At 41.4% G+C, this 24,875-nt stretch overlaps 2 protein-coding genes across 2 annotated transcripts; both read right to left on the bottom strand.

Annotated features, from left to right (window-relative positions):
* Positions 1-14,515: 14,515 nt before the first annotated feature.
* Positions 14,516-19,337, bottom strand: LOC107224698. Its single transcript, XM_046730433.1, has 4 exons — positions 19,207-19,337; positions 18,460-19,104; positions 15,529-15,534; positions 14,516-15,419 (listed from the first exon to the last, which is right to left on the bottom strand). The coding sequence occupies exons 2-4, from the start codon at positions 19,102-19,104 to the stop codon at positions 14,769-14,771; spliced, it is 1,302 nt and encodes a 433-aa protein (XP_046586389.1). The 5' UTR covers positions 19,207-19,337; the 3' UTR covers positions 14,516-14,768.
* A 290-nt stretch (positions 19,338-19,627) lies between these two features.
* Positions 19,628-20,476, bottom strand: LOC107224697. Its single transcript, XM_015664863.1, has one exon. It carries the CDS (start codon positions 20,474-20,476, stop codon positions 19,628-19,630), a length of 849 nt encoding a protein of 282 aa, XP_015520349.1.
* Positions 20,477-24,875: the final 4,399 nt, after the last annotated feature.

Here is a 24,875-nt window from a genome sequence, read left to right as displayed (position 1 = left end):
CGGAAAGGTTTGGGAAGCATTTGTTGTCGGGTTGGAAAGTTGATTCTTCAAAGAACGGCCGGAATTTAACGCTTATGCTTGCTGAAAATTCAAACGTACACATTTTGCGTATGTCGGCCTGCCTGCATCGCGGACAAGAATGTCGCTGCGGGAAGATTTTACCGACCAACGAGATTGAATTATTTGACGCATGCGCGGCTGATTTTCAAGTTTCAAGGGATTGTCCCAGTGTATAATATACATATACACACGTGTTTACATCCGGTTGGAAAACTTGACAAACTTTCCCCTACCGTCTTTCAAAATTGTTACGACAATTCGTAACGTGCGAAAAATTGTCTTTTCAAAACAAAATCCGAACGAATAATAAGATAAAAGAAAAAAAAAAAAGAAAAAAGAAAACAAAATAAAATCGGAAACAAAAATCAAAGTGCGACGTTTTTCGTTTTATTTCTTGAGCGTTCTGTGCTTGGCGTTGCGTGCGGTTGTTTCCGGGGTAGAAACGGGGTTGACGGGCGGGTAATTGTCTTGTTTTTCAAACGTTAGAGAAGTTGGAGTTGCATTGCAGTTGGTTTAGTTACGGGGTTAGGTAGTTTCAGTTCTACATCCTATTCAAACGTCGAGCCAACTAGCGTCAGTGGTGCATGAGAACCGCGAGCCCTCGTGTAGCCGGGGTTGCAAGTGTTTCGCCGGGCCGAAACTACGCGGAGGGAATGTTGATGAGCCACTGCGGGCTTTTCCCGGTAGAAAATGTGAATTTTAATGTACAGCACCATCCGACGCGGCCCAACCACGTAGGCACATACGTATACACGTAATATGTATATTCGACCGTAGAGTCGTTCTTTTTTATTCTCCCCCCCCCCCCCCCCTCTCGCCTCTTTCGTTAATTTTTTCTCTTCTGCAATGCTGAAAATTTTTCTCGCTTATACGGAGTCTGTAGGATATAATTAAATCACGAGTGAGAGAGTCAAGTGTTTCGTAAAATAGTTAACGCCTGCATTTTTAACGACCGAGTTATTTGATCGGATAAATGATTAGGTATCGCTAACGCGATTCCAACCGAATGTTTTTATTTGTTAATTTTAATTTTAATTTTTTTTTTTTTTTTGTTATTCTTTGCGATAGCCAGAATATTAAGCGAAATTTTTTTTTACCATTACGGCGTGCTGTGTTTGTTTTTTTTTTTTTTTTTTTTTTTAGAAATAATCAAGCTTCCACTACGAATATCGCTCAAATATTTTCCCACCCTTATTACAACCTGTAACTATTTGCCCTTGTGTAATATGGGTACGAATTTCCAACTCGCGAGCAATATCAAAGCTACGGCATATCCAGCTCCGAATATAAATTATCGTCCGGAATTTATCAATCAATATAGGTACGGGTTATGCAAATTTCGTTCAATTATTACCGAATTCTCGTGTTAATGGGCGCCCACGCGTTATATTTGCGCACTGGAATAATTATTAATTGAACGAAATTTGTAGTAGGAGAAGGGAATGCGGAGAAATTGTTCTGAACACGCGACGTGATCGTTCGTTGCATGCGATTTCTCTACCGCGGGTTGATTAATAATGGTAATTTTTTATCAAGTGTTTTTCTCTCCTGTTTTCGCCGCGATATTTTCAAATATTCAACACTTCAGAAACGATTTCTTTCAAACGGGCCAATTGACTCGATTTATATGTTCAACAATTAATCACAATAATTTTTTGTTTCAAATTGCAAAAATATTTATAAGCCTCCTGCCGTTATGCGAATTCTGAAACAATTCATTTCTATCCTTTATACCGCTGAACGTTGTATCAATTCTTTTGTGGTCGATTGTACGCCGAGTCACGTCCTTTGAGCGAGAAAAGTTGCCAAAACTTTTCGCGTCCGATTTGATGACGCGTGAAGCAAGAATAACAACCGTGGATTATTTTTTTTTTCCCCCTTTTTCTTGTATTCAGACATCCGAGAGTGGACTGGAAAATATTTCAGGAACGTTTCAGGAAGTTTCGCCGCGGTTCGTTGGGCGAGAAATGTTCCGTTAAAAAAAAAAAAGAAAGGAGAAAAAAAAAGAAACAAGCACAAAAAAAGAGGAAGCTGCATGTTAAAAAAGAGGAACGGAATTCCGCTGATACTTTAAATTCTTACATTATCCAGAACCGTAAATCTTTGAAAATAAGGGTGAATAATTTACGTTGACACACTAGGACCACTTATATAATTAGTCATAGGTGAATTTAATTAATGCAAACCTGTTGACACAGTGTTTCGGTCGGTTGAGCCTACGAGCCAGTCCTGAGAACCACTGTAAACGCAGGTACGATGGGGTAATTATGGAGTTGTAGGCCTGTAACCAACGAAGTCGAGGGCATCTGTGGATAAATTCGCAGTTTGTGTACCACAGTTACGCCGCTTGAAAGCTGCTCAGTAATATTCGTGCTAATCGTAAATCCCGATTTTCACTATTGAAAACGAACTCGAATCGTGGGCGAATTTCACCGTCAGTGAGAGAATTTTTTAGTTCCGGTTACCGCTCAGTTCTTAGCTATTTTCATATTTTACCACAATCGAAAAATATAGTTAGAGGTAGAAAATGAAAATTAGTTTTCCAGCCGTTACCGGAAAGTCTAGTATCCGTTCCTATTCTTTATCATTACGATCACTGTTGCTAGATTTTCGTGCAAATGTTGCGAAAATTTAACGCTTGTGCAAGAATAAATTGACGTTAAAGCCTGGTTCAACTAAAAAAGTAGAGTAAACCTCAGAAACTGATTCTTCGTTGCAATAACCAAAAAAAGATCGACAATAGCGCAAAATGGTTAGGCGTACCTCGTTTTTCGTAATTCCAACAATATTCAAACAGTTTTTTTTTATCGATACCTGTTTTATTCAATTTTTCTAGTTACTACAAGAAACGAAATTTTTCTCAGTTTTGGATCAGAATTTCCCCTGCAATTTCGGAAGGAAAGGATGTAGCAGGTTAGACTTTTTGGTTGCAGAAAATGCGATGGCTATCTGGAGGGTTTTACCGGATGTCAAGTCCCCTGCAGTCTTTGTATTTACACGACGGTCATCCCTCCGGCCATTTACCCAATTAAGCTCGACTCACCGGCGATCCCTTAAACAACCTTTGAGCTGACGGAAGAACGCGTATAGATTAAATACATGCCTCTGCACGTGGAGTTGGTTCTCTTCAGAGGATGAGCTATGGTATTTTGCAACCTGAAGCGCTACCATGTTTTTGAGTATCGCTGATCTATTGGTTTCAATAATTGCGGGTGGGGGTCAAAATCTATAAAGAACAAAAAGTTGTTTAGTAACCTCACAGTTATATGGTTTCTTTTATTATTATTAAACTAATAAATTTCTGTATGTATAAATTTACGCTATTTCGTGGACTCTATCTTAAGGCACCCAGTTCGTGCAATCTTGTCCACAGCGCCTAGTTCGCGCTATTTTATTTAAACGACTCGTTCGTTTACAATCATGGATCGCATTGTATGTACTGCTTCCTTTAAGTCTGGATATGTTGTATATTCATCTTTGAAAATAACTAACTTGTGCCTACATCTCTGGACAAACCTCCTCAATCACCAACGAATTAACACTGTTTCTTTACTTTTCAGATTCTTCCTATACAGATCTACTCACGTTACAACACCACGATTATTCGTCCGATTTCAATTACTTTTCCTATCTTACCTCGTTTATTATAATTAACTTTCAAATATATATTTTCATCCCGCAGACTCAGTTTGGTCCTTTAAACGATTCATCCGAGCCAAACCCTTGTATTAAACAAAAGTTGACTGGTTGAAAACCCGAAATTTTCGAGATACCAATTTTAAAACGAGGAATGATCAGCGTACCGAAGCTGGGATTCTTGATAAATCACCCAGTGGAACAACTGCTTTCCTGAAAGTTCGTTTAACCGAACACTCTTTCTTATTCGAAAAAGTATTTTCAGTACAGTCGGGGTTCAAAATAACCGAAGCACAAAATGTAGAAAATACCGAAAAATGAAAGCTCCGAATTTAAAAATTGAAAGCGTAAAACCGAAAAAATTAGCTGTCGACAATCAAAGTTCGGAAGGAGCAAAATTACGGACGGCAAAATGCAGAAGGGCCAGAAAGCCGAAAGGTCGCGATACAATTCTCAGAGTTGTGCCGACTTAGGCTAGATGGCACTAGACACCGTCTATCGGATGCGTGTGGCGTTGCAGAGAATATTTGAAAATCCGAAGACATTCAACCTTTCGACATTTTGGCAATTCTGTCTTTAGCGGGTTTCGGGATTTCGACCTTTCGAGTCATTGGTCAGCCGTTATTGATAAATTCGGATTCTTAGATTATCGACGAAGGCACGAGTCTGACATTTGAAAAGTGAGCTTTTTGGCTCTTCGGTATTTTCGCAATTCAATATTTTGCCTTTCGCAGTCATGTCCAATATTAAAAAAAAAAAAAAAAAATTTCGGTACAGTTTTATTCATACATTTTTGCGTTCTCAATTTTTGTTTATCTACAAGTCATCTTATCGCATTTACGATCCTTCTACGTTTTTAACCGTTCTGTAGTTTGACTTTCGGGATTTCGTCCCGTAGTTTTTTTGCTCTTCCGCATTTTTGTACCCTACCACAATTGCTCAGGATTGTTTTAAAAACTTCTCAGTCATCTTCTACGCGTTACTTCGAACTCCTGTTCGTCAGGGCAGTTTTCAAAAGCATCGAGGTCTGAGATGACGAAAGAGAAACAACGGCTCTACTTATATTTTTACCCCTGCCACGAGCGCATTCTAAATTTTGTAGCAAAAATTCGCAAGCAAACGGAGTTACGTATTCACGATGAGGAATGTGGAGAATCCGTAGGCGTCGCGTTCCTAAGCTGATTATCGAATCGAGTAATTTCGTACATCCACCGAACAATGCGATTTACAGGAGACAATGTCTCCCTCCGGTTCTTTAGCCGACACACTGTAATGAAATTAAAGGATCCCTGCAGTCGTCGGAAACTGCGAGTCTGAAAAATAGATTCACACGAAGTAAATCACAGATGGCGCATTGTTAGCCAATTTAGAGTGTTAGTCCTCGTCGATCTAAGAGTGAGACCTGCAGATACCGACTGCATGGATTTACATCGATGACTATGGCGGGTTGTGCTTGTTCCACTCTGCAGCCAGTTGTCCAAGCCTCGACGCATCCAGCTTCTTTGTTCGGTGGAAATGCAGAACTCGATTACCCCAAGAACAGTAGAATTGAACTATTTGATAAGTCCGCTTTGTTTCCAACACCAAGACACTGTTGTACTTTCTTCTTAGTCGCCTACCGGTTTTCGAATCTGGAAACACGTGGATGGTAAACTTTCTCCAGACGTTCAATCAGGGGTTTTCAGCGATCTCCTTTTAATTCGTTGTCTGTTACCGCTTCCTTCCTCCTTGTGTTCGATGCGCTAATTTTTTATTTTTTTTTATTTTGGATAGAAACATAATTAAACTAGTGAGGTGAATATTAGTCGGATGCTATTCATTTGCACAACAACGGAATTGAATAGTCGCATTTGACGAGTCGAACATGCGGGTCTTCGTTAACGTGCCATTCTTCCAGGGACACATACTCGTTGCGCGTATTGTTTCGTTTCACAAAACAGGAATAATAAAGTGTGCGGTGGAAAGTTTTAGACTCCTGTCAAATTGACGAGGAAACTTTTCTCGCCGTACGCCGAGAGTCGTGTATAAATTGAGAGAAAATTTCCGAGAATCGCAACAATCAATTGTTAAAAATAATCGTAAAGATATTTTCATAATCATGTTTCTCTTGACTACACGACGCGGACGGCAGTGTCGACAAGTTTTTGCGATTAGATAACATCAAACTTTGAATAGAATCGCGAATATACCGATTTAATCGTCGACCAGGTGTGCGAATTGCGTTGCTCAAATTCTAAGACTGATTTCCCACGTGCCTCCCGACTTACCGAATTGCTTATTCGGTATTTTGCAACTTTCGGATGGGTAATATTCACGACATTTGTCTTGTATAATTAGAGACTGCGAAAGCTGAGGGGAATTCTCGTCGAGTAGATGCGATCGTTCACGGTTAAAATGGGAAGAATGAAAGGGGAAATAAATTTTCGACAGCATCGCTGCAGCCTTTTTGAATGTAAACGGTACGAAGCGCACGGGGAGCAGATTATGTTGAAAAATGGCGCTCAAGATTGCCTCTTATATTTCTAATGCTTCATGCTAATTACCGAAGGGAATGGGTACCTACACTGTTTTACCATAATTCGTCACTGCCTCCCGGCCGTGGCAAAGCAGCTGCATTTGTAGATTTGCGAAATGACCAAGCTTTAATTCTCCACTTCCTGATTAATCGGTTAGCTGGCGATGGATCATACATGTACAGAAAGAAAGTGCCTAAACTGGCAATGGATCGTATACGTACATTTTTTAATAATTCTGATATTTCTCCATGGATTTGGTCGAAAATTTTTTCACTTCCGTTTCGGGGATCACTGAATCCAAATTTAAAAGCAGAACTAAGAAATTTAGTATTAGGGATTCAAAATGGCGGCTTCAAATACCGCTAATTACGACTGGGCTTCAGCACCCTTGTATAAAAACGTCGAGAAGTAAAATAAGTCTGTTTAAACTTGTTACTCGAGGGTTTTTGTATTATTATAGCAAATCAATTATCGATAAGACTAAAAATTTACCCCGACTCACCCTTATTTTCACCTTCAGGGGGTAACTACTTCAAAAATTAAAGTCTGAAATCAAATCAGGGATCAAAAAAATTGAAATTTGCTCCGTTGTACGTGGCTACAAGTCTTGGTACGTAAACTGGAAATACTGTAGACGGTTATTACGTACATCTTCGATAAGAGGAAATGAAAAATAGTCGTTGCGACGCTTTCTTACCGGATTACCCAACTCGATGTCGCGTTTCGAACACGATTTTCCGAAACTCGAACAGCTAGCGAACTGCCGAGCATTCCCAGGGCTTATCCGCTATTATACGTATAAATGCTCCGGCAGTCATATCGACGCGCAGGAGTTTACGGGTACAAAGTGCATTCAACGCTGCTACCGATACCGAGTGCACTAGCCCGAAGGAGTAAAGTGGGTTTATCGGGAATTATACGGGCGGTGTAAACTCCGTGTCGATGGATGACGGCCGATGTTGGCGGATGGTTTTACTGCGTACAGAAGTGCGACGAATCGAATTAAAACGTTGCTTATTCGAAGTAAAAAACAACTCGCAAAATAATTTAACGCCAAGTTCCAAGACAAATCCCTGAACACGATTTACCTTGGATGAATAATCAATTTTCCTCCCTTGAATGTTGACAAAATTGATCTCTTTTTTACGGAATAAAGTTTTTCACGTCATTAATGTTATCGCACGAAAGAACAAAAAAGATTGCGGACAAATAGTAATTGAATCGAAGTAACAGCAGCAAACGTTATTATCAAAAAGAAAGAAATGATGGTGTTTAGACAAAAGACAAAACTTGGAATTCAATAACTTGAGTTCGTTTTGATTACGCACTTTGCACTTTGAATGATTTAAAACGAGTGTATTGACAGTGATAATTTCTATGCAAAGATTGAAAGGCTGAACTGCATTTTATCTGTTCTCTTTCAAATTTTAATTAGATGATTATAAATTGGTTAGGATTATAAATCTGCAAGGTTTTTCTTAGAGTTCGTTCTTTCGTTTTCAGTTTTTAACAAACGTCCTCATTGGTTCTTTCCATTCGTAGGGAATCTTGACCAACAAGGAAGATTCATATTTGTAAATAGTATTTTGGGCCTATAACTCGTTGTCTGATAAGATCCTCTTGACATACACTTGAACGTAAGCCTGTTTGGGTTAAGAATGTCGTTGAAATGATTTAATCTCACATACCTCAATGTTTAAGTTTAATCGAAATTGGTGAAGTTATTAATTAGCTTTATCCATTTTTTGCTTACCATTATTATCATCAGAGATAATGTAAGCACATTTTTCTCTTTCTCTTCTTCTTCTTCTACTTCTTCACTCTACAGGATACAACGGGAAATAATTCGGAACCCGAAGCAGTTAGTGGGAATAACCAAGAATCGAAAATCAATGTTTTCTAAAAAAAAAAAAGAAAAAAAAACCTCAAATAGAAGTTACGAGCTAATTACAAGCGTCTAAACTTTTTTAGTCAACGAATTTTCAACCCTACTCGAAGTCCTATTTTTTTTATGGCGGGGGCTAGCTTACATTTCAAAACATAACGGCAAGATCAACAATAGTTTGCAATTCGGACCGCAATCAATGGCAATTGAGACATGAATCAAAAAGAAATTAATGAAACGCATCTATGCAATGCAAAATTGACTACATGATGAGACAATCAAAAATTTAGATTCGCAACGTGTGAACCCTGCAGAGTAATGCATTTATACAAGTACGATGATATGGTCGAAGTTAACCGATCAATTGACTCGATCCCATTAAGTCCTCAATTCTGTAAAACATGAAACTGAGCTGCAAGTGGCAGAAGGAAAAAAATGTTCCAAATTCGATAAGTTAATAACATTGAACGAGCTGTTATCAATCAGTAGTTGAGATGCAAAATTGATTGTGTCGGCAAAAAAACACATTTCATTTATTTAACGGTACGATTATTATTATTGGGTTGTATTTTTGACATAAGAATAAACATAAAAGATTATTATAATATCTCTCTGAATAGATATTTGTCGGTTCATATTACAACGAGCTTTTCCGAATTGTTGCAGATTTTAGAAAGTGGGTTTGTTTTTCCAGTGTTTAAATCACACCTCAGACACACTGAGTTGAAAAATTCTGAAAAAAATTGCGACTACGTTTTTCGCCACGTACTTTCGTACAAAAATTATAAAGCTAATCTGAGACATCGACGTAAAATCTACTCGCTAATAGATCGAAGTACTTGGGGTTCTTTCCTGATTTCACTACAGAGACTGGCAACACCCAAGTTGTTCTCGTATTTCTATTGTGATGTTGTTTCGGTACTCGGAAGATTTTTTACTTCTCAGACGTTCCGCTTGCTTTTAGATACGTATAAATGTCCCGTCAGTCGATTCGGAATGAGCGGGTATCGGTGCCCGGCAGTCAAATCGACGCGCAGGAGTTTACGGGTAGTATATTTTACGCTGCTATCGATACCGGGCGCACTAGCCCGAAGGAGCAAAGTGGGTTTATCGGGAATTATACGGGCGATGTAAACTCCGTGTCGATGGTTGACGGCCGATGTTGGCGGATAGTTTTACATCCCCTATTTTTTCATCCGTTCGCAGGTTCCCTCCGTCCTTGGCGGGGTCAAAACGGACCTTGGCTTAAAATATTCCAAACTGAGTGACGCTGTGGTAAAAGCTGGAAATTTCCGTTTATATAGCTCGTAGCCGCAGACTCTGAAGCATCCGAGTTCCTGTAACATCTATTGTACGAGAAGCTTGCAGATAACGTGGTTGAAAAAAGGAGGTCTTTCTTGCTAGCCCCTCGGCTTCTTCATCACACCCGTGGCTCAGCAGCGGAAGGCAATCTTTCCTCGCAAGTTTAACCATATTATCATCTTTTACGACTTTGTTGGAAAATATAATAGTAAAGAGCCGGGGAAACTGCAGACCCTCAGCGGAAGTTGGTGTGATTTTTAGAAAAGGCAATTGTAGGGTAAAAATTTCTTCCATCAGCTCGCGTCACGCTGTTATTACATTACACCCTTTTACCCTTGTAATTATCATCCCGACATGAAAGCTCCGGCTAACTTCCATTAAGGGGGTGACTGAAGAGCCGCGGAAAGTCTTTCCGAACCGCTACCAGAGCACATCGGCATGTATCGCAGTCTTGCAAGTGGGAGAAAAATCCAGAAAATCCGTGAAAATCCTTCGGAACCTCATCAGAGAGCCCTCGACTTCCGTCTTTCGAAGACTCGGCGAAAATCTCACCGAAAGTACGCACCTTCGGGGTTTCGTAACGACTCTCGCGTTTTGGCAGGCGATGTCAGTGATCGATCATGTCCAGGGAGGATGCTAATGGCCCTACCGTTGACGTAGTCAGAAGGCAAGGACTCCACCTTTGCGTTAAGGCGCGCTCACGACTTCGTGAATTTCGGTGATCCTCGGTATTTTCCAACCTCGCGCCTGCGGTGGAAGGAAAACAAGTTTAGAATCGTTGAAGAACTGATTCGACAACGGATGAATTGCTTCAGACGGGATCTGGGCCACCGATTGGGGCTCATTTGGCAAACTACTTACAAAATGTTTAGCAAAATCGGTCCAGCTGTTTCCGACTCGTTTGCGAAAATGATAATCGCTTCGGGCTGCAAGCGTTCCCTGATCGGATCGTCAAGGTCTGATATTCCAAAGGCGGTTTCCGTTACCGCATTCCAATACTCATTCGCGAGGGCACGTGAAAAATTCATTCGTCTTTTCAGGAGGGGTGAAATCCTTGCGGCGAAGGGAGAGAGATATGTAATTGATGGCTTCATTAGAGCGGCTATTACTGTTTGACATTGCCGGAACATCCTCGTCGCCCCAAGTATAATAGTGATGCTGGCACGGCGGGAATGAGTCTTCAGCATATTTTCGCAATGGAATAAATTACACCTACGCGAAGAGCGGACGAGCGCGCGATGAACTTTTCGCCCTCCTCGAGAGGTTGTACATTTCCGTTCGTCTCTATGCTGTTGTTGTTGTTATTATTATTGTTATTGTTATGCCTAGGTCCTTTTATCTCGGGAAATTTTCTCCCTGGTAAATTGTATCTTTTTTAGGCAGACCGCGTGCACGGTGTACAGCCCTCGCGGCACTCTAATATCCTGTTTTTACGCTAGCCTTGCCAATTTTGAACCTTGTCCCGGCTTCCCTGCGTAGTCATTCCTCCCGAGGAGATCGTCGCGGGGCGGCGTTGCAGGGCGGCATCATTTGTCAACGGGATTATAGCCCTGACGGAAGTGTCACGCAGTGCGGACCAGGCCGGACCCTGCGTACTAGGGGTTGGGGGCAAGGAGGAGAGAACCGTGAAAAACAGGACGGTGGTAAAAAAGACGGGGGGTGAAGAGGGGGATGAAAGAGGGCGGGCGAAAAAAGGGGAAAATGCTCTAGCTGGGTGGTGGTGCTTGATAAATTGCAAGCAAAGCTCCGGCGGCTCGATTGGAGGAAGGAAAAGCTCCGTAAAACACGTTCAACCACCGCGCAGCGGCTCGACGCGCCCTTCTGCAGCGGGGATCCGGACCCGACTTACAACTTGATTGCAAAAAATATCGCGCACGCGGGATCGTTTTGCGGAAAACAAAAACCGCTGCCGACTCGGAGCCGGATATGCAGTGCCGGTAATTTGGAACCGGGACGCCCTAATTTTACGCTGCAGCCTGATCAGCTCGCTTGCATCCTGCCGGTAAACGTCGTAATCTCGTTAAACACCGACGTGTCTTGGGTACCAATTGAACCGGTCTTCGGGTCACACCGAGTTGCCAAGGGTCCTTCTAATTCTCGACGGGCCACCCGGACCGTCGGCTGATTGCAAACCTCCTCGTCGCATTCTAATGACACTTACCGAATGCCGAGTACACCCGAGAACTCCGGGTTAATTCCGTCGCTCATCTCAACTCGCGGTATAACTCTACCCGCGTAACTGCGTGCAGAATTACTTGTGCGAGTCCTGTGAGAGTAAAAATATATTCGCCGCTTTCCAGCATCGACAAGTGTTGGGTTAATTGCCGTTCGTTTCGATGTAGATTCTTCGTTTTAGCCACTCGATCGTTGTTCTGCCGCTTCATTCGTAAACACAGTCATAGCTTAGTCGCGGAGAGGATGTGCGGTTTTAGGAATTTCAACAGGTTTTGTCACAGCAGGCAGAAACTTACGTCAAAAGTGAACGTGAAAAACTAAGCTTGAAACGCGATACCGACACCCGAGCAGCTGGTACCGGGAAATATTGGATCGACTCAGTCAGTCAGGTGGATGCAATTACTGGAAAAAACACGCGTAACGTGGGTGAGCCAGAATTTCGGCAATCGGATAACCCGCAAACGGAATCCGTATAAAAATACTCGGTGAAACAACATCGTCGATAATTTTTTCAACCGTTGCCAATGCCACACTCAATTCGTTTTTCATAGGCAAGAGTAAAATGCCCGTGTGAATAAGTGGCTACAATGTTGTGCATATTACGTGCAGCAAGTTACGTCCGAACGCATCCTGAAGGTAAGATTAAATTCTTATCAGCCCAAGTTTTGAGGGTTAAAACCATTCTGAGAGATTGAGATCTCGCGCACTGAAGATGTTCAAAGTGGACGTAATGAAAGAGCGAGACGAGTTGGGAGTCCCGAGTGCCTATAAGAATTGTTAAAAGTTTTCTCCGCGGCCAAAGTTTCCCAACGGTGTAAGACAATTATCGTAAATTGGAATAAGACTTTGGAGAAGGGAGAGAGATGAGGGATGGAGAGTGATTAAAATTAGCATAAACCGTTGAACACAACAAGTGACAAACGCAACCGGGCCTGTAATACGCTACGTTTGTGTTTAATTAACTGCAATTAAGCCTAATTAAACTCGCATTAACACTCGGCTCGTGTTAAGTCTGGAAGGAGCTTGCGGTAGCCTGTCGTAAGAGCGGAATTGCCGGGCGGTTGGCGACGCGCGATGCACTAAACGTGTCCCAGATTGCCGCACCACATTCTCCGCAACCGTTGATGATGGTCCCAGCTGCATGTCGTGTGCCACTTCACTTAATTCCATCCCCCACGTTGCAGACACCGGAATGTTATAATCAACCGGAAACTGGGCTTAAACTTTTCAAGTTCCGCCAGAAGCTTGAACCATTCGGTTTGCCTCCAAGCCCCATATCCTTATACAACGGTCGATTTCTAGCGATTACGATCCTCTATCGGCGTCGGATGATGGTTGCCATCTGGTGATGAAAGAAAGAGCGAAACGATGACCTTGTACAGATTGTTCCAATCTCAATCGAACCATTTCACGATCGGCGTCGTAAACTACAGACCGGAATTCGAAATTCGACTTTTAAGCCGTCTTAAACGGATCGAACTACTCACAGCGCGTACGTTAGACCCGCGTCTTGACTGAGAGGCTGAAACTTTGGCAGAGTTACACGGACGAAGTTGAAACGTTGAATTATTTCCCATGCAGTGAAAGCATATATATCTGCGAGTATTTCGTTGGGCAGATGTGACAGGTGCACAAAGTAATCTGACTCGGGTTTTCAAGAAGTCCCAACCACATGGTGTCCAAGTCCATTTCACGGAGACACCAGTCGACTGCTGGTCAAACTTATCTCGTCGGGAAAATACCTATACGGTGAAAAAGTGAGTCGAACCGGAGATGTTCCAAGTTTGAGAATAATCAAATTCCCTGAGGAACTTCCGGCGCATGTAAGGAACCGAGGCCAGAAGGAGGGTAGCAACGAAAGGAAGGAAGGTAGGAAGGAAATATTTAATAATGTAGAGAGTAAGGCTAGACGTTGGGTACACATTGACATTGGTACACGTCGCTTTCGGGCGTCTTCAATATCTGAGCAGCTTCAGCCACCGAGCAGCATTGTATAAGCTCGTCTGCCCGTCTGGCTGTCCTTTATGGTTGGTATTGCCGGTGCTCCCCTATCTACGCGATGGGTATTATGTCTGGAATAATGGTTGTTCAGCGGGCCATTCATTCCCGCACAAAGAAATTGAATTTGACAAACCAAGCCCGAGAAGTAGCGATCATTTAGCCGCAGGTGTAACTCGCCCAAGTCTTCGTCTTTGCACCGAACGGAGCACCGAGTCTGAGCTCGGGCGGCAGAAATTCGCGATATTGGCAAGCCAAAGTCACGAATTCGGTTGATTATAGGTATACGCAGGGCGAAAGAAGGGGCCGAGATATCAGAAAAATGCAGAAGAGAGAATTAAAGAAAACGCCGAGAGAAGCGGCAAGCTCACGGAACGCCGAGCAACTGCGTATACAATACCACCGCCAACGTCGGCCGAATCCCATTTCAATTCCAGCAAGTTAATTGGAATTGTTTGCCGCAGACACCACGAGCTGCTTGCTCTCGCTCTCGACCCCCGCTCCTCCCCCCCCCTCCCCCCCCCCCCCCTCCCCCATCCAGTCCGTCTTCACTCATAGACCCTTGGATATCTCCTTGAGCAGAATTAATTCCCATCCTGCAGCGCTCCGAGGATAGGCCAGAAGTACCAACAACCACTCGCCCTTACTCATCTCGCGAGTGGTAAAGGGCAGCGTCTAGTCAGACATTTATTTTCGCTGCGATATCTTGCTCTTCTGCTTCTCGCTAACTATCACGAAGGACGCGTTTTACGGTGTAAAAATATAGCGCATGGATTGAAAGAGATACGAGACAAGGAGGAAAAGAATGTTCAAGGCAATTCATCGGCTTCAGCTTCGGTGAATTACATTTTTGTTTTTTCTGTTCTAGTGTCGATGTATGGACGGAAGGATGATGCTGGGCTCAGATTGGAATTTGGGTAGATTGAAAAATTCATTCAGAGGATATGTTAATCAAGACGCTTTATTATAGATTCGAAACTGTAGGTTACAAGAGCGTTTTAAGGAACTGGTTTACAGTATGATGAAACATCGCTTCGGAATAATCGTTGGTATAATAATAACCGAAGCATTACGGAAGACCTTCAAGTCAAAGATTTATGCAGCATCAACTGAAGATCTGAAGAAGGTGAAGATTTCATCGACATTGACAACCATTTCTTCGAGTTTTGCAATAGAAAGCATGTTGTAACGAGCACTTAGGCGAGACCAACAATTGTCTTCAAGAATTCGACAATGGCGTCGATATCAAGTCCATACTCTTCCAGAGTCTCGCGGATGTGTTGGTACTCTTCGTTAGCCTTAAGTGCAGCGTAAACTGTCTGGGCCTCCTCAGAGCCGAGAAGACTAACCAGTTCGGCAAAATCTTCAGAAGACTCAAGTTTTTCGTAATACAGTGCTTTGATTTCGTCGGTGGGAAGAACAGCTATGATATCGGCGAGGAGTCCAGCTACTCCTCCAGTGATGCGGCTGGATACCAGACGGGTGCTCGGTACCTCGAGCTCGTCGAGTCCCAACCAACTGTGGAGGAGATTGACGTAGGTGTAAACGTCGAGTCCGGCACTATTAAGGTAGTCCAGGAAAGCGATGTATTCGGGGATGGCATCGACGGCAAGGATCAAGTTCGCGAAATCATCGCTTTGTATGTATTCCACTACATTCTGAACTTCCTCGTCCTCGGCCAAGTACTCGATTACGATTGCAGCTACCTCATCGGTGGGGATCAGGGCAAGAAAGTCCTGGAAGTCATCGCTGAGGTCCCGAGTGGAACGGTTCAGTACCTTGGGTGCTGGCAGAGATGCGGCGGTAGCCACACCGACAAAAGCGAGGAACAGAATTGAAAGCTTCATCTGCGCAGAATTATTGACGTCAATGGTCAGTACGGGGTACAAAAAATTTCAGACAGTTAATATTCCTAGAGGGATCGTTAAAGCGATCGAGATTTAATGGAGTACTCACCTTGTCCTGAGAGTGGGTAGACCGGTTCAGAATGAATTAATCGATTCGTCTTGCCTTTATATACCACAGTTTCATGCGATACCACAGATAACGGAACCCACTTGATGTAAAATCAGATCACCAAAAAATAGTGATTAGATTAAAATTGGTGCTGCAGGTGTTTCGTAAAGGAAATAGTATCTTATATTTTTTAGACGTAATTCTAGATAACCGGCAGGTGTTCTGACCAGGTGGTCTTGCGATTATTTCAAATTTTTCAAAGCTTGACAATCGTTACGTAAAATCGGTAATAAAATCGAGGCGAATAACGGACAATTTAAAAAATTTCTAAGCCTATGCAGATCAGACGTCTGTTGAAAAGAATCGGATCTGGATTGTATTGTGAAGATATTCCGCCACAAAGGTGTCGAATATGGAAATTTTTATGCCTATCCATGGTAGGTATTTTTCTTAAATTGCAGTAATTGGTCAAGACAGAAGAATCAGACCTAGTGACTGTATGAGGGGAAACTATTCGTGAACCGGGCACAAACTTCACGGCGAAACTATTCCCCGCGGGTTTATCAAATTCGATTGAAATAAAAAATTCATAAGTTTGATCGAGTGGATAAAAATGGAATGTATAAATTTTTATGAAAAAAAAAAATGTGTTGCAACTAAATAAATTATACTCAACGAGTTTATATTCTACTGCTTTTGGGGAAAAATTTACTGAACGTTAGAATTGCTTTTTATTTATGTTCATATGTGCATATTCGCTTGTCTGCATTCACCCACAATATCTTATTGCTGTTACGAATAAGGTATATGGGCCGATTTACCGACTTTCGGCCAGGTATTTACGGTGAAAGTTTCGATCTAGCTATGATTTGATTGGCTATGTGTAAATTACGATACGAAAATCCTCGAATTTAGGCCTCACTGTGCACGCGAAACACGGTAATCAATTTTATCACGGTTTCGAATTAAGCCCGTGTCTCTGAATTTTTAGCACTTCTTGTCATTGCTAAAAAATACCAATTAATTAGTTTTTCACGTACAAAAGGCTGATACATCCGATGCAAAACACTTTCTCATGTAGATCCTTAAAAACTATCAAGAAACGTTTTATTCACATTTTCGTCTTGTATAACAAGAAAATAAATTCTTTCTTTGTCTGAAAAAATCCATATTGTGTAATATATCCTGAAGTTTTCAGAGTGAGACAAAAATGGTATTATGATTCAATCAAAGTTGATATGGAATTTTTTGAATATTTTCTGTATCCCTGGAAAATTAGTGTTCTGGTTCATCATTAATTAGCATCCAGTTCATCCAGCTCTAAAAATTTCAAAATATACTCTAAAATGTCGATGTTTGGACACAACAAAATTTTAAAAAGTCAACACTTTCTCTTTCATATATTCAGAAGATTTGAGATTCCAGGAATATTTATACTGATTCAATTAGGTTCCCATTTTTATCCGAAACTAAAAATTTCGAAATATAAATATATTTCAAAATATAAAATTTTCCACCTCCAAAAATACAAGCAATTCATTTTTTGGTCTATCGCATATATGGAATTGAAAATATCATAAGAACGTGAGTTTTTGCAGTTCTTGAAAATCCACCTCGTGATGGAATTTGTATTCGGAAATATCAGTCGTTGTCATACAAAAAATACAGAAGGTCATGTTTGTTTCAACAACAAAAAGTACTAAAAATCAGGACAACGAGGTTCGACTGGGAAACATGATACAATTAATCAACGTTTTTTTTTTTATTATGGCATATTAAAATTGCAGTCATATCAAAACTTTTACTCGACAAATTTGAAAAAAGTTAGTGGATCGACCTATACATGTAATGAAAATTATTTGAAAATCCATGCAAATTCTACGTAGAGCTCAGAGAAGAAAAATATCTACTGCCAGTTTAGTTAAGCAATATTTGTCCCTTCTGTTAACATTTTTTTTAATCCATAGAAAATTTTCAGTAAGCTGTTGCCGACGAAAGATTACGCAATTTCCAGAATGTCGGTTAGACTGCACCTGCTAAAAGTAAGATTAGACAAACTAGATTGACAGATATTTAATTTGCGGATTTTGTTATCGATCAATGATCTCGCATATATAAGGCTGCGAATCTCCAATCACACGTTTCTGAAGTCATATCTCCGAACCGTTTGCTTCGGAGCGCTGAATTTGTGTTCGAGCTTCGACGTTAGAGACGCTACGTCATTTTCTCTAATAATTTCACTTAACTTCGCTACGCCGTGTTTACATTGACTAATGCAAAACTTGTTTCAGATTCCAAGGGTGCTACTATTGAGGCAACAGAAATCTGCAGACAAGGTTCGCGAAAGAGCTGTAGAGGTTGAGTTCGGGTGTTTGAAATAGATTCCCGGCGGTGATAGTAAGTCCCAAGCATAAGATATCGTCGTCGATTATTTATTACTGAAATTTGATGAGGCGGTAGCCCCAAGCTGTTCAATGGGATAACACTCGGGTAAAAATCTGTTCGATTTAAATGCGCAACGGTGATTATACGGACAGCACTTTTTTGAAGCGTAAATTATTTCGATTACGGTATTTGAAAAGTTTGAAGAAACATCCGCGCATGTAACTTAAACATACCAATGAGTAATGCTTACAGACATCCTTGTAATTTTTAATTAAAAAAGATGCTGTCCGTATAATTACTCTCACGTACGTAGATCGAACGTTTTTTTTTTTCTCTGCTGATCGTAATGTTCAGTGGATAAGGGAAGGGTACTTGAATAATCGACGGCTGGAATATATTGGCGAAAATACGTTTATTGCAATCTTGATCTCACGAGTACATACATGCTGTCAAGTCGTACGAACAGGTCATCCAGGACGACACGTCCTTGAGAATGGATTACAACAACGTGAGTAATAGAAAGCAAGTCGTAAAGTGTACTTAGGCGATACCAACAATAGCCTTCAGGAGGGCGACAAAACTGTCGATGTCGAGTCCATATGCTACCAGAGCCTCGCGGATGTGTTGGTACTCTTCGTTAGCCTTAAGTGCAGCGTAAAGTTCCTGGGCCTCGTCAGAGCCGAGATGAGCAATCAGTTTCGCAAAATCTTCAGAAGTTTCAAGTTTGTTGTAATACAGAGCTTTGATTTCCTCGGTGGGAAGGATAGCCTTGATATCAGCGATGAGTCCAGCTACTCCTCCAGTGATGCGGCTGGATGCGAAACGGGTTCTCAATACCCTGGACGTGTTGAGTCCTAGCCAATTACGCCAGATGTTAACGTAGGTGTAAATGTCGAGTCCAGCAGCATCAAGGTAGTCCAGGAACGCGATGTATTCGGAATTACTAATGACTGCTTCAGCAAGCGCCTTGAATTCGTCGGAATGAAGGTACGTGATGACGGACTGGACCTCTGCGTCTTCAGCGACGTACTGGTTTACAATTTCAACGATCTCATCCCAGGGCATCAACTCACTAAACTCAGCCCAGTCATCGCTGAGGCTCCTGGTGGAGCGGTCCAAAGTCTTAGCAGCAGGCAAGACTGCGGCGGTTGAGACGCCGAGGATAGCAAGGAATACAATGGTCAGCTTCATCTGTAGAAAAATACTTTGGCACTCGATATTTGGGCGATTATGTGATTGCTGTTATGCACAGAGCAATTGGTATACTTGAGAGGTATTGAAATATCTACTCACCTTTTCTGGAGACTGCGAAAACAGTTGTATGATGAGGATGTGAATCCGGCGGTCGCTTATATACCGAAATTTTGCATCTCACTGAAGATAAGAAGACCGCTCAAGAGAAATAAAATCAACAAGAACGTCGATTAGATTAAAATCAGCCGTGTGGGAGGTCTCCAACGCTTCGAAGGGGGGAGGGTTGCACCGATAATCAGAGTTTCTGAAATTATCATTAGATACTGTAACGCGTGCAGTGTTCAAGGGTCGAATTGAGCCTGTTAAATCTATTAAAAATATCAATGCTACGAGTGAACTGATTATCATTACATTCACAGAGTCCAGAAAATTCAGTTTTGATGTTCACCTTGTGTTAGAAATTCGGGCATGTTTGCAGCTATTCCTTGATATAATTCAACTAAATATTTCACGTAGCTTCTCATTCCAGTTCGTACGCCAAATACATGTACAAGTTCTTGAGCAATTCCACAGCAAAGATGACTTCGATGCCGTCGTCGTTTGCCCAGAAGTAGTGCCGTTGCAACACCTTGCTGCTCTCAATCGCGTCGCAGAGTTCCTCGAAGTTCGGTGAACGCAACATTTCCAAAAACGCTCTGAAGCTAGACGAGTATCGTAATTTCTGGCAGAGAAATTCGTGCATCTCAGCCTGGGGGATGATTCTCACGACTTTGTTCATCATCGTTGAAAGACCGCCGCAGGCCAGGGACGTGTCGTTATTGACGTATGTGGGAATGTTCGTCCAGAATTGCACGATTTTGTTGCGCCAATACTCCACGTCCAGACCGTTATTCTCGAGGAAACTTACAGCCCTCTGAAATTCCGGCATCCGTTTGAATTCTCGGGCGATGTACATCCAATGATCGTTTATGTAGCCGACGGTCACGTCGCCGATTTGCTTGTCGTATTTCACGAAGCATTCCAGAATATCGTTCACCTCATCCAGCGGTATGAACCCCAGGATGTCGCAGAGGTCTTCGTTCAGTGAACTCTCATTCTGGGCCTCCACCCCGTTCCAAATTCTGCCGCTTGATTCGCGGGACGAATAATTCAATCGATAGACCAAAACGCTGGCAACAACCATGGAGATTATCACCATGCCCAATCTCACCAATATTCCGCTCATCTGGATCGATGGAAAGTCGAAAGGTGGAGAGAAGTGTGATTTCTGGATGTCAGGGATCCATTGATTCCTGCGGGAATGGGAAAACGAACTTTTCTTACCACGAATGAGCTTAGCTACACTCAAGTTGTAGTCGCCGAATTTCATGGCCAGGCATCCGATCTAACGAATGCATCGTATTCATAACTTTTGGGCGAAGGATTTCGAATTTGATATGCATCAAATGAATTTCGTCGTTTGGGTGTAATCGAGAATCTGAATAATCGTCAGAGTTTCTTGGGTTATGTTTTCTGTTTCTTCAAAGTGAGATTTTTTTTTGCAAACTAATGTTCTTTCAATTTTTTCATCAATTCGGTACTCAAGGATTGCAACATTTCCTTTTTCTCTTTACAGGACGATCGATCAACGTGTTTCCTTTCATCAATTTCGTTTGTCTAACAGATTTAATGCCAAATTTTGTGTTTCGTTATGCCGAGAACAGCGACGTGAAGTCAGGCTCTTTGTGAAAATCGAGCTTACAGCATAATTATGTAAACTTGCAGAACCTACGCAGCGACAAATTGAAGGTTGCAAGATTGCGCATTATGCAATGAAACGAAAATCCCCACTTCAGATTGTTCCAGATAAATCCTTTGGTAGTGTCACAAGCGAAGAAAGATATACAGATTTCCAGAAAAAATCAATTGTCGAGTAGATACCAACAGCAAGATAAGACCAACGAGAATTAATTGAAATCTTATCCGATAAGCCAGCTTTCATCTTGATAAAAGTAAACAATTTCGTGGTATATAAACCCGCTATCCTCTCTGGGAACTTTTTGCAATGTAACTTTTCGGCCACCGGTACTTCGAAGCATAGGTATTTTTTCTGTCATATAGTAAAAAAAATATATACGGTTCTCTCTAATATGCAAAATAATACATTAAGAGAAATTTCAAACTGCAGTTTCTGCAAAGTTCTTAACTATTTACGTTTTTATTGTAACGCAAAAACATTCTGGGTACTAAATGAAAATTAGATTTGTAGCTGTATCCAGAAAATCTAGTATCTGTTACTATTCGTTTCATTATGGTTACTCCTACTATTTATTGTGATAATTTGATGTGGAAGCAACGGTAAATTCGTGTCGCCTTATTTGACAGAAAAAATATAGTAAATCAAACAAACTGATTTTCACGTTTCAATTATCAGAAAATGTAGTACTGGCAACTTTGATCGCACAAAATAGTTACTTTTACCGTAGTTTCTTGTGATTCGAACCATATCTGAACAATTTTTGTAACGATACGCATTTAACTTGAATTTTATAGCAACTATAACCAACGAAATTATTTTCACCGTGACCAGATGGTCCTTAAATATTTTCTGACTAAAACAACTATTTTCACAACGAATACAGTCAAAGTACAGTGAGAACAACTGTAATCTCAATATAGTTCGCGATAAAAACGGGTACGGTGACTACAGAATGTTTCACTGAGAAAAATTTCATTTGTTATAGTAACTATAAAAATTGAGTAAAAGAGGTATCGTTAAAAAAACTGTTTGAATATTGTTGGAATTACGAAAAACTAGGTACGCGTAACCATATTCCGTTATTGTCGATCTTTTTTGGTAATTGCAACGCAAAATCAGTTTATTCGATTTACTCTACTTTTTTACTTAAACAAGGCTTTAACGTCAATTTATTCTTGCACAAGCATGGGTAAAAATGAAAATAGTTAAGAACGGAGCGGTAACCGGAACTAAAAATTTCTCTCAGTGTTCAGGATCGTAACATTTCTTCAGCCATCTCTTCCTCGAACAGTGTAAATAATCTAAAAATTGTGACGATTATAGTCAGTATATTGCAAAGCCTGCGTCAATTATTATGCCTTCTTTAGCCTGAAGACCAAACTTTTTTCAACCTCTTTGTTTGAATTGTGGATTGTTTTTTCAGAATAGAGTTGAAAACTGGGCAGGGGAACCCAGTTAACGTGAAGATTGAACTGCGTTGATGTACCGTTTGGAAAATATTATAATATTCCCACGCGCGACGGCATAAATATCGCAGATCTTGCACCATATGCCGCTCGTGAAGTTGGAGCATTCGTGAATTGAGCTGCATGCAAAGCAGTCATTAGTATTTGGGAGATTATTTTTGTTGCCTTTCCTAGTGAAACTGCCATGCAATGGACTGTCATTAAGAAAACGGAAAAACGTCGTTAACTTGCATACGATGGTACATTTGAGAACGCTTTTCATTTCCAACACCGAACAATAATAGCGCTTCGTTGGTGTTGAAAATTTACGTTCATGCAACCTGCTTTTCATACTGGATATGGATTTTCTCTTTCAGTTATATCGTCGTTTGCAACTCACTCGCTGCGATGATTTACGTCACGTTCAAACTTTGGCAAATAGATTTGAGGAGAAATTATGAATGCCAGTTTTTTGTTGATGGAAATTTATTCCGAGCCAAGAGTCAAAATGCTCGATGAATAATTTTCAAAGCTTGTATAATAATCGACCTTCGGTTTTAAAATCATTTAACCTTGCAATTAGCTGGACAATTCGCATTCAGTGATTATCGATGCTCGGATTGCGATATTAAAAATAACCTAATGCTTTTCACGGTGAACGTCGCATTTCAGCTATTTTTATCTATAAGATAAGGTGAATAACTGATAATATCTGGGCAATTGTGTCAGAGTGACGGAACAATCGGACTCCGCAGTTGACCAAGTCTTACTTTCTCATATCAGTACACTTGACTTCTTTGCGATAAATCATAGCTATGCACTTAACCGCACGGATTTTTATTATTTAACAACATGTCTGATCTAAATCCGAAGCACTCAACACTGCGGTGTTTCGTTTTAGAAACTGAGAACCGACGTTCACTCAAGCAGCACAGAAGCTAGCTTAAAGTACGGAATAAAAATTTACGAATCAGCTGAAAAATTTGACGCGGTGTAATTTCCGTCTCTTTGAGGAAAAATCCTGCTTATCTAACTATAAAGTCAAGCAAGTTCACGTGCAAGGTTAGAAATTCACGGGCCGTTAATCTTTTTCGGGAAAAGTATATGGAAGCAAAAACGAGACGAAGATAAAAAAGAGGCAGAGCTGATGAGTTTCTTCTGGTGAAGAGCAGCTATTGACTCGAGGGCCGGGCGAGGAGTGGTGGGCGTATCCTTGAAGTCCTTCGCCGATGATTACCCAAAAAGTTTCCATGGAAGCCGAAGGCCGAGCGGTGATCAGATTACTGATACCCAAGACGTTGCTGGACGTGAAGGCTTTGATCGCTACTCCGAAATCTCCTTCCTCAGCCTGGCAACAGCGTCATTGACAAAGTTTCCGCATGCCCCCGGCTTTGTACTACGGTAGATTAGTCACGGAATCAAGGAACGATTCAAACTCTCCGGGCTCGATACATATTCGATTGCGATTTTCCCTCCTCGATTCCGCGGCGGGCAGCCGAAGAGGGTTATTCGACTTGGACGTGATTGGGAAAACCACGGGCGGAGTTTCTTACCACGATCGAGGAGAAAGACGGACGGCCTGATCTTTGACCGATGGATTCCGGTCGCGATAAGACGGTGTTGCCACGCAAGAAATCGCTCTGTTCCATCTCCGGAGTGGGAAGAAAATACGGAAAAACGGAACAAATTATGATGGGGAGGGGGGATATTAAGCTCGGGGGGGACCGGGACAGGGAAATAAATATTTTTCGAGTTTTGTTATTTTATTTTATTTTTTCTCCCCTTCAAAGATCGGTTGCCGAAACAATTTGAAAAGTTTCGCCGATACGGGGCGGGGGTGGAAACGGTTTCGAGGTTCGGACGAAAAGCGGAGAACACCGCGTGTCGCGAATGGGCTTTTTGCCCGATAAATAAGAAGACGGGATGTTCGACCAGGTGGCGCTAACTTTTAAAAGGAAAGTAAAGGGTTCTCTCCTTCGCTCCGCTGAGGTCTGTGATTAAAATTGTTGTAGTTTAATAAGACGTAACCGCGTTCTCGATTCTCAAAATTTTACACCGCTGCTTTTATTAGAATATAAAATACGTTATTGAAAAGTTGATTGTTACAAGTTTGAACGCTGCTTTGCGAGAAGATAAGTTACCGATGTATAAAGAATAGATCCTAATTCTCTGCGACTCTCTCGCCGCGGACTTTCTACTTTTGATAAAAATGAACGTTCGAGCAAGAGATATCACTGAGAACTTTATATCGCAGAGATATCGATCAATTCTGATAGAAATTAACCCTTCCTGTGACCACAGAGGAAATCTCTGTGTTTACGGTTTCAAGTACATCGGGTTTAATCTCGCGGCTCTGTTTTATCACTGGCACGCTTTGAAGCCGAAAAAAACATCGTCGATCAATGTAATCTGCATTAAAAAGGAACTCCTATAAATCGTTCAAGTATTAACATAACCATCTGATAATTAATTGTTGAATTTGGCAACTTGTTTTCGATACTGAAAATCACGTAATGGCGGTAAACATTTGCGTAAGCGGAGATCCCCGATATCTATATAATTCGCATACATGCAATCTAATCTAA

The sequence above is a fragment of the Neodiprion lecontei genome, chromosome 2, assembly GCF_021901455.1.
Source record: "Neodiprion lecontei isolate iyNeoLeco1 chromosome 2, iyNeoLeco1.1, whole genome shotgun sequence".
Classification (NCBI taxonomy): Eukaryota; Metazoa; Arthropoda; class Insecta; order Hymenoptera; family Diprionidae; genus Neodiprion; species Neodiprion lecontei.
This window is presented reverse-complemented; position numbering and strand designations above follow the sequence as displayed.

Bases quoted from the DNA above. Each gene is read 5' to 3' on its own strand.
- LOC107224698 (XM_046730433.1), bottom strand. From the start codon at position 19,104: ATGAAGCTGACCATTGTATTCCTTGCTATCCTCGGCGTCTCAACCGCC.
- LOC107224697 (XM_015664863.1), bottom strand. From the start codon at position 20,476: ATGAAATTCGGCGACTACAACTTGAGTGTAGCTAAGCTCATTCGTGGT.